Genomic DNA, 10,583 nt, shown 5'->3' with positions numbered 1-10,583 from the left:
AAAATACCTCGACACCCGAGATCAAGTTTGTAAAGGCTTTATCGCAATTGTATTCTAATGACCTTTGCGTTGTGGAGTCTACAAACACTTTGGTTCCTTGCAGGACGATGCCGAGTAGCGTTCTACTCGTTGGTTTTGGGGGGGGGGGGGGGATCTGTTAAAAATGCGGACGTGCTGTGGTGAGATGGAGCACAAGTTGGGAGGTGCGAAGCAAACGAACCGCTGAAGTCTTCATGAACGGGGCGCCCCGCCCGTAGGTGGACAAAAAACAGTGAAGAAAAACGCAACTCCAGTGCACGGCACACGAAGCAACACGCGTGGCGGGGGAGCGTCGTGTGCGCGACCGCCGACAAGACTCCAAACGAGACGGGGTGATTCACCACGCCCGGCTGCTACCGAGCAATATGAATGCATTGTGAAGGTGGACCGAGTGCGTTTCCACAGGACAGGGGGATCCATTTATAGATACCATTGATTTCTCGTGACCTTGCTGCTTGAGGAACTTATTTCGCACGGTAGACATCCAACTGTGCTAATCGGTGCGGGGGAAGGACAACAAAGGAAATACAAAAAGCGGTTCTGAAGAAATGAGTTTGTCAATCGAGATGATGATGATTTAAAAGTGCATAGCTCCAGTGGCTTCCTAATATCGGAAGGAAGAGCGTTCCAGACGGCCGCAGAAGTGCATCTGAAACGGCACGATGCAGTGACCGTCTTTGTTCGATGGCGAGCCAAAAGCCACCACTGCGAGGATGACCGAGGTTTGCGTGATGATTTATGCTCCTTGAGATTGGCGACGTATTGTGGTTAATTTGTGGTTAATGATTGCGACCTTATTCTGCATTCATTCGGCTACAGGAAGCCCTTCTCAACGGGCGACGTGGAAGCGATGGCTCCATGTTAGAGGGGTGTTTAAGGATTGAGGATGGTGGTAAAACTTGTAGTCTTTGAAATTATATGTTCTCTGTGTCATTGCCTCCGTTATTTTAGTGTGGTATCTATTAATGGATCCCCCTGTACAGCGAGACAGCAGTTGGGTTGAATTAGCCTCTGGTAGAAACTCTCTCCAGGGCCTGGCTACAGAATCCACAACCACCAACTCCACAGCCATCCCACTTCACAGAAGACGACGCAAGTGTTCATTTTTCCCACGATGCACTCCGTTACCCAGAATGCCACTGACAATTTATGGCCAACAAATCACAATGCCAAAAACAACTTAAAGCTATAACCAAAATGACACCAAAAAAAACATAAGCAAAAAATCCTGAAGCCATATTACAATAATTAGTCACAAAATAAACTTTCAATCCCTAAGTACCGCAAAAATTTATATTGTATTGCCTCTTCCACTTTTATAATACTCATTTTGTAAATGCAGGAACGAAAACACAGAATACAAGGACAAGAAGCCCACTGGCTCTATGGACCAGGATTGCGAAGCTCGAGACGCATACCCGGCTGGGGACAGGGGGAGTATTCTGTACTCTCAGCCTGACTTTTGCGGGCCAGTCGTAGTGAGAAATAACTGGTTTTCTGAAAAATACCGCTTGCAGCCAATCAGTGGCCCAAACTAAATCCCAAGACCTCACCCCAACCATCATTTTATCCGTACATGATTATGGCGGATCAGTTAATACACCGATTTCCGTACCCCGCGAGTCTCGAAATCTAATTGCGATTGGCTGCACAAATATGTTTTTAGGGAAAGCAGTGTTTTTATCTACACAGTTCGTGCGTGTGCAGTGCAAGGACTCCCACACAGGGACATCGGCCAAGGCTCCTACTCCACCCTGGGATAATCGCACTACCACAGCGACAAATAAAGGAGGCGTGCGAAGCCGCAGCCAGAACCGTCCTTAACCACGGAATCTGTCGTGTTAGGAAGCGCATGCGAAAGGGGGGAACGCACAATATTGTAAAGGTGTGACCGGCACGCTCCCTGGCTTTTTGGGCCATAAGCCAGGACTTCTCTTTATTAGGCATGTAACGATTCGTAGATTAAAATGAAATTTTACACTCGTGATAGACGCCTGGAACCGCGAGTGTACTCATCAATTAACGATGTAGCCAAATTATATGCGAATTTTACCTTCAGACTCATGGAATGAAATATAACATGAGACAGAACGTACGAGACAGACGCTACACACAAGACAGGAAACAGAACAAACTGAAGTCAGTTCATGATTTGTGACCTCCACTTCATGATGAATCAACAAATCGTGAAAGGGGTGAAATTGTTACATGCCTAGAAGCTAATGTTCAAGCGTAATGCAAGCCTCTACACATTCCCCCCCCCCCCGGGAATCGGCCTGGCCGTGGGCTCATTGCGGCGGCCACCAGCAGGAGAGCTCTGACACAGCGGTGGGGCGTGGGGTTCCCACGGCGAGCCGAACCTGCTTCAGCGGGTGCCCAGAGCCGGTTTATCACGCACACAAGAAATATGCAAATGTGACCAATTGAAAATCCCAAACTTGAGTCGTCGAAGTCTTAAGGAGCTCGGAATTTCAAACTGGCAGCCAGCTGGTCACGTGGTCCGTGAAGGTTCTTGTAGTGGACTGCCAGAGCGAAGGGCCCACTGAGAGAGATAAGATAGTGAGATGACATTGAGAAAACACCAATGGATGAGATACCTAGGGACGTGAGGGATATGGATCGGTGGCCACACGTACAGAATATCACGTCGTGACGTCACGTGTCCTACCATATGATGTTACGTGACCCATCGGCACACGGCAATTGTTTCATGTGGCCCGCTGGAAAGTAGAGCTACAAAAGACCGACAACAAGAGTTGTACTGCTTCCTGGCACACAAAGGAGCCTCAGTGATCATCGCTGCCTGCTCGTTTAAAGAGGCGGCCTTCTTAACCGAGCACGATTCCCAAGCACGATGCACATCTTCCATGAGTCACGATTCCTGTTCATATTGAGTTGTACCCAGTGCAAGTACAACGCTCGTTCATCAACCGATCAACTTGCCCGATTCCCGTCCGCAGCACGTGTATAAAATACTAAGCAAAAAAATCGAAAGGCGAAAACACACAACATGCGTGGCTACATTTTAAACCCATACATCTCAAAACACAGGCGCACTGGAGACAAAAAAACCCAGATACCCCCCACAACAACCGATGTCCATTGCGAGTGAGGGCCATGCGTGTGATGCATTGTGGGACAATAACTACCGACAGCGCCCGCCGATCAGAAGCTTCAGATCCCGTGCTCGTCACATTTGCACAGTTCACAAAAGTATTCCTTGTACTTTTTTCCCACAACTACTTAATCGTTTCAACATTCAGCAGTCGAGGAATAACTTACTGAAGCAACACAGGTACTGTTTTTTTTGTTGCAGAAAAAAAATGCCGCCTAAAACAAGTAGAAAGACAAACATAATTTCATTAGTATCGTCTTCAGTGATTGTACTCTTATAAATATTAAACAAAAGTGAGTGCACCCAACACTGACACGCGTTTTTTTGTAAAGAACCAATCGTTCAGGACAAATTATAGATCCTATGTTTGTATCACTAAAGCAGCTCCCCTGCACATATTGAAATTAACTCATTGGGGTGTTTCTCTTTTGGACTGGAAACCCAAGGTCACACGAGTGACCATCCTCGCTAAAGATACTAGTGAGGGTTCAACGGGGGGCACCGGAGGTCCATCAGCTCCATGCGAACACGAAAGCTCGAGTTCTTCAAATGTCCAAAGCGAGGACCGGCTGGCTTCAACATTCGGACGCTCCTCCCGGCGAACCGGGCGTTAAAACGAGCCGAGACCATCGCTCGCCAACGGGGACCTGATAGACCCCCCGCCGCTCCCCCCGAAGGTTTCATGGCCACACGACGACCGTTTCCACACTCGTGGTACCGCTCTGGTTGTCATTTTTATTTTGTTGCAGCTAAGAAATTTTCATTTTTTAGTTCCCTTTTCTACCCCCCCACCCCCCACCACTCCCAGGTGGCGGTACTGTCAACAACAAAACAGTTTTACTGAAAAAGTGGGAGCATTTTTACCCAATCTTGCCAGTGCACAAGGCCACATCTCAACGCTTCGAGAGCGTGCGGACGTCGTTTCGTGGAACCGCTGACCCCGGGAGCGCCGCCATCACTTTCCAATAACAGGCGCATGCGGGTCGGTGGGGAGGCAAGGGGTGTGTGGAAGTTGGTGTTTCTATCTTTCTTAGAAATCGTTTGCAAAAAAAAATAAAGACACGTGCCATTTCCAACACCAGCCTTGGGGTTGCAAGTTTAACCAAAAAACTAAAACAACAGACACGGCGACATTTGGATGAAAACCCACGTCAAATCTTTCCAAGGCAATACACGTGCGTGCACTTTCTGCATCGCGTGCATTGTGTGCCCCCCCACCCCAACTGCTTTAACAACCAACGCCCAAATATGTATCGCGCGCACAGTATTAGCAATAACCATCATTGTTAAAATATGCGCGTCATAAAATAAAGGATTTTTTTTTTGCACTTTGCTAAACCACGGGCGGAGTTCCTGTATTATACAGCCTGTGCATACTTGTCGAATATAACGTGTTTATTGTATACGAGAGCTACATATATCGTATAATTCACAAGTTCTCTGTCCATGTCACGCTCTATCTCCCAAACGTCACGTCGGACACAAAACATTTATGAAACAAACAAAAAACCGTCCTCTTGCCGAGGTCACTTCCGGAACACCGTCCCCGCCATTCCCAACACTCTGACCCCGAACTGTCCGGGAGAAAACCTCGGAACGGTCAACAGGCCGCTGTTTTCAAAAGATGGTGGTCATCGCCAGGCGCCTCGCGCCACGGTAAGTTCTCGCCTAACGCGCATTAGCTCGACAAGGCACTCCTCGGGATCGCATCCACTGCGCAGGACGAGGAATTACGACTGTACATTGCTCACTCCTCATGCAATTCATTAATCATGGCCGCTTGCAAGTAGCCCAGCAGGTACCATTGGGAAACGACTGCACCTCCGAGCTGAGATTTCTGTCACACGAATGGACCGGGGTTTGTAATAATGGACGTGTCAAAGGGAGGCATTTTTTCCCATTTCCCCGATTCACGCCTTACAACTCATCGCATCTTTCTGTGAAGGATTTCACCATTAAAATCTTCTCCGAGAAGGCAAACGACTTGATTCGCTTAATCAAGTCACACCCCACCCCCCTCAACGTAGTCGACCGCCAAGTCACGTCAGTGCTTTAGCGAGTGCGAATTCTGCTCACAGCAATGCTCACGACAAATTACATCCCTTGCACAATATTAACGCAAAGCAACTTTTAGATTTAGAGGCCGATTAGAACGGAAGTTAAACGAAATCCACATCGCTCGCGCCGCACTAAAGCTGTACCCCCCCCCCCACGCAAACGTGCGGGCTAGTATACAATAGGACGCCATCACTAACAGCGGACAACAAACCTGCTGTTATCGGACGCATGGAGCCGGACATTTATACGGACATTTGTAGCAAATGTCTGTGGCTACATCCGTAGGGAAGCTCGGGGGACACCTGTGTGGTAGGAGGCAGAAACTCGGTGCTCACCGACAACTCCCTCTCTCTCTCCACCCATGTATCTTGCTCATGCCCCCCCCCTCGCCCGCACTGTCAAGCAGGTGCCGCCCTGCAAGTGTCCAGAGCTCCCACTCGACTCGCGCCACGGCCACCCGAGACAAAAACTGCGCCGTTCCCACGGTCGCCGCGGCCAACCAACGCACAAAACCACGTCACCTGACGTGCACCGCGTGTGCAGCCTTGACATCGCTACGACACTGTCAGCGCGTGCTCAGCACGCGTTGGACGCACAGCACCGAATGTACATTATTAGTACTACACTGACAGATGTCTTAAAATTCGCATCAGAGTACCGCGGCGAGGCGCTCTCCTGCCCTAATAGTTCACTAGAAGCCAAAGGGGGCCTCAAAAACCAGAAGAGCATTACGCATACCGAGGAGCACGCCATGAGTAACTTCCGCAAGGCGGCATGCCCTGCGCCACACATTTTGCTTTGCAACTTCATCCCAGCGCGGAGTTGACGTGAGCACTCTCTCGCAGGAGGGAAAGGTTACTAACGTAGCTCCGCCACTAACTCGTGGGCCAGAGAGCTATTTACCCCGGAGTGTTTGATCGTCATAATTGGCCGTATTCTGGCCCAAACGTGCAGAGGACAATAGCAGAGCTGACTCGAGAACATCTCCACAGCTCATTTCGGCGGCGTCAAACCCAACGCTCAGAAGATCAGCGAGCGCGACACTACTAAACCCCTGCACCTTGCCCATTCAAAAGGAGTTTTTTTTTATTAGCGTCTCTAAAAGTTCAGGAGCGTTATAATTTTTCACGACGGCCCAGCGATCAGTGCAGAGTTCCCGGGCAGCAACTTGCATTGCAGCTTGCCCCACACCAAATTAATATCTGGAACAAAAAAATAAAAACACGTTAAATCAAATGCAAAGCCGGTGCCCGCTTTGCAAGACCCCTGTAACGAGGTGCACTTCCTGAGTCGCGCGGTGCAGCGAGCCGAGAAGGCACGAGGACCTCCCGGCCCACAAGTCTAAGGGCGGTAAATAAATAAAAGTAAAACAAGCAGCGAGTTAAATCGGGGGGGGGGGGGGGGGGGGGGGGGGGAGAGGGGGCCAAAGTTGAAGAGCATGGTGCTCTAGATTCTGCGAGTTTACAAACCGAAGGTGCGCGATCGACTGCCAGTACAGGAGCCCAGAAATAACAAGCTGCTGGGAGGTAAAGGTCAAACATGGCTTTGTTTATAGGGGAGTGGCAGGAGTCAGTGTTAGCAAATTCCCATCTTCATCACGACCTCTCTCGCGGTTAGCTGGACTCGCCGCAAACGCGCCAGGCAAGCGGCCATCGGTGCGATTGGGCAAGCGCGGCGAGCGAGAGGGAGGCAGGGACGGCGAGGGGCGTGGGGTCGCACCGCAGGCCACGGGCGAGGCCACGGACGTAGTCGTCGCTACCGAGCGGCACAAACGGGGTCGCATCATCGTGGTGGTTGCGGCAGCGTTGGAGGTAGCCGCTTAGTCAGACACTCTATCCCATCCGTGTGGCGGGGGGGGAAAAGCATTTTGCGGCCTCCATTCGACGTCATGTGGGTGCCGCCGCACGTCGGTTGGGTGGCGATCGTCGGACACCTCGAGGGACCGCGGCCACCGCCAAGAGAGCTTCAAGATTGCTCCGTAAGCCACTTGTGCAGCGCCACCCGGTTGGTCGCCAGCCAGCGGCGGTTGGCGCGGATCGTGTCGCGAGCCTCTTTGAAGACGCGAAGGTCTCCGCTGCCGTCGCGCAGGCTCGCGACAAACTCCTCCACCTGCGGCCGGCACGAGGATTAGTGTCGGTCGCCAAATTGTTGGGTTAGACGCATCACGACAGCATGCAGCACGATCACAAATATAACCCGTACAAGTTGCATTGATTGATGATGCAGAACAAGAAACATTTCAAGACTGTTATATTGATTTGTAAACATTTTTGGGTTAGGCCACGTAACGATCGGACCACGCGATGCAGCCAAATTAAATTGTTACGTGGTGTACAAGCGTTTAACGCTCAAGTTATTACCGTTTAAGTTCACGGGTGAGTTAGAAAACAATTCTCACTACCGATTAAATACGTTTCATTAAAAAAAATATTGTCAAGCATCTTCAGAACAAGTTTGAGAACGTCAGGATATGCAGGAAGTCCTTATAAACACGTCACCAAACATGTTATTTTTAAGATAGAAACGTTAGCTGTGTGTTCAAGGCTGTCCGAAATTAAGTCTAAAGCTTCGTTCATGTGAAAACTTTAAATGCATCACTTGATCTGGCTCTCCAGTGAGATCACTGTGACATCTCACCAACAAGTGACAATAAAACCTCAATGGAGCACCTGGCGGTCCTTCTAAAGCATTTTTCCCCCCAAAAACAAAGCTCCAGACTCGCATTACAAAACCTGGCGACCCCGCAGCCGAGACACGTACAGCACCAACAAGATAAGTGCTCTTTGTTGCCAAGTTGCATTGCCCCTTTAACTGCTAAGATACGTGAATGGCACAATGCACGCATTGCAAAGCACTTTCAAGGATGCGCTCACACCGAGGGGACTGGTAACGAGGCTCGTTTGGTGGCAATGGTAAGTGTTTGCGTCTCGACCGCTGCGTTGTCGCGCAACATCCCAGTCGCGTCTGCGTGCAGAGCGCCCACCTGGTCGAGGTGGTACGTGCTGGAGAATCCCGAGGTCACCGACATCACCATGTTAGAGAGCGCAAAGGAGCCCAAGGAAAACCTGCGCAAGCCAGCAGACCCACCCTGGTTATTACCGCGGCGAATATGAAATAAAAATACTACGGCGCCATACACTGCACAGCAGACACCGCCAACCGCAAGAAACGAAGACGTGACGCAAGTCTCTTATCGCTGCAGTTGGGAGGCGAACGTCGACGTCATGTGACCACACCGCCCCGAGCTACCAAGATTGCTCCGCGAGTCGCTTCTGCTCTGGTTTACTCCCACGTGCGGTACTGGTGGTGGTGGTAGTAGTAGTAGTGGTGCTCGTAAACTGCAGTGGCCAGTGGTGGCTAAAGTGAGCGACAGCAATGGAGCTGCTGGTGGTCAAGGGGGGTGACCCTCAGCGGTGGTCATCAAGGCTACGGTGGGAATGGCAACGCCACTGATGGTTGTGGTGGCAATAGTGGCGGCGGCGGTAGAGGTGGTGATAGTGGCATCGGGGGATCACGGCATCGTACTTCTCCACGAGCAGGCCCCATCTCTTCCTCAGGAAGTCCCAGGTGATTAGTCGCCCGGTCCAGGAGGTGCGCGCCATCACGCCCACGATGCGCGGAAGCTCCTGGCTCCTGACCTCAATGCCGGCCGTCGCATTCTCCAGCAGCCTGTAGATGCGCAGGACAATCCCCCACAAATCCACAGCAACTCTTGGTACTGGCGACACCAGCCTGGGTAGCTGCTCGCACACAGCACGTCCCCCGAAAGTCTATACATCAGAACTAAAACTAAAAACTATTTAAACTATTTTGTTTTTGTTTTATCAGGTAAGGCCCACTGAGCTGCATAGCTCTTGTTCAGAAGCGACCTGGCCACAAATGGAAGCTCAAAGTGGTTTTTCACGTGGAAATGTATATCAGCTAAATACTCTAAATTGCACGTTTCTAAATATTGAGGGAAAAACTGGAGGACCCGGAGAAAAATCCAAGCAATCACGGGGAGACTCCAAATATACAGGCGTCAGAATCATGATCGAACCCACGATCTCCTGCATACCAGGGCGAGACACATCTTTGCATGGGGGGTGAATCTGCCTGTGGTTGTGGAATCTTTATTTCGGTGACTGTTGGTTGTGCAATATTTGTCTGTCCGTGGTCGTGGCTTTGCCACACCTCCACTGCTGGTCCTCGTCGCTGGTGCTCGCCAGTGCTTCCAGGTACTTGGCTTGCTCTGTGCTGGACTTGGCTCTGTGGTAGTGCTCCTGCACGCTGTCCCACTTGGACTGGTCTCCGTCACGCACCGCCACCCGCAGCACCGTGCCCATCAGGTCCGCCGACAGGCTGCACGCGCACACAGCGCCACTCCCGTCAACGTCAGCGGAAAAAACTATCCGTTACCAAGCTGAGACGATGTCGCCAAAATGTGCTAGGCTAGGTGCGCTATGCTTGCACTGGGAGTAGCCAAGGATTCAAGCAAGTGACGCAATCGGCTCGAGTCAAATACACAGGGCTGACAGGCGGATGCAACACAAGCACTGTACGCCAACTTGCAATGTTTTAGCCGCCCGACGCTCTCCTCATTGCCCCGCATGTCGCTTCTACGCCTCTTGTTGCTGGCTGCCACCAGTTGACCGGAAGGGTCATTTGTGAGCCTACAAAAAATGCCCTCAAAGCCAGTCCTCACCTATCATACTATCCATGCATCGTACACATAGAATGACACGGCTAACGTGCAGAGTCTTGCCGGCACAGGACTTGAGAAATGTCGTCCCTTGACAAAAAGACGAGGTTTGTGGCGAACGGGAAGGGAACCCGGGGGGGGGGGCCCTCACCTCTCCGAGGCACTCCACTGCTTGTACGCAGCCGTGGCCCTGTTCAGGCACTCTGAGGAGCCATAGGCGCACAGCACCGACACGAGCGCGGCGTCCAGAGAGCGCTGGGGCACCGTGGCCTCCTCGCGAGACTCGTTCCAGGGCAGCTGCGGCAGGAGCTCCTCTCCCAGCTTCACAATGTACTTCTGTCTCACGCACAACAACAACAACAGCAGCAGCAGCAGCCGCCGACATTCACCACTGAGTGGTGGTGACATCACCACGGCGCTTGTGCCGGGCCAGATGCATTTTGAGGCCATGTGAAGTGTGAAAGGGTCGCCGACAGGTTACGGGACAGACCCAGGTGCCACGGATCGACTGACAGAGATGACTGGCGGATGCACCAGCTGTGCCCCATACTTTGCCAACTTGTGACATTTTAGCTGCTCGGCGCTCCGCTCGTTGTTGTGAGCTTTTCTTCTTTGCCCTCCGTTGTTGTTGGAGGGCGACTGCCTCCAACTGTCCAATAGCGTCCTTCACGACCCTCCTACAGATCGATC

At 51.4% G+C, this 10,583-nt stretch overlaps 1 protein-coding gene across 3 annotated transcripts in view; it reads right to left on the bottom strand.

Annotated features, from left to right (window-relative positions):
- Positions 1-21: 21 nt before the first annotated feature.
- LOC133354243 (endoplasmic reticulum aminopeptidase 1-like) overlaps positions 22-10,583 on the bottom strand; it is a 39,735-nt gene continuing 29,173 nt past the window's right edge. For all 3 annotated transcript variants that reach the window (XM_061570939.1, XM_061570941.1, XM_061570940.1), the window contains exons 15-19: positions 10,045-10,229; positions 9,386-9,553; positions 8,738-8,881; positions 8,196-8,277; positions 22-7,321 (exon numbers count right to left, since the gene is read on the bottom strand). In XM_061570939.1, coding sequence (XP_061426923.1) covers positions 7,178-7,321; positions 8,196-8,277; positions 8,738-8,881; positions 9,386-9,553; positions 10,045-10,229 — 723 coding nt within the window. In that variant the 3' untranslated portion in view covers positions 22-7,177. The remainder of the gene's footprint in view (positions 7,322-8,195; positions 8,278-8,737; positions 8,882-9,385; positions 9,554-10,044; positions 10,230-10,583) is intronic.

Source organism: Lethenteron reissneri, chromosome 46 (assembly GCF_015708825.2).
Source record: "Lethenteron reissneri isolate LAM-NWPU_2019-01 chromosome 46, ASM1570882v1, whole genome shotgun sequence".
In the NCBI taxonomy this organism is placed as follows: domain Eukaryota; kingdom Metazoa; phylum Chordata; class Hyperoartia; order Petromyzontiformes; family Petromyzontidae; genus Lethenteron; species Lethenteron reissneri.
Note: the sequence above shows the minus strand (reverse complement) of the source record. Positions and strands in the feature narration are given on the sequence as shown.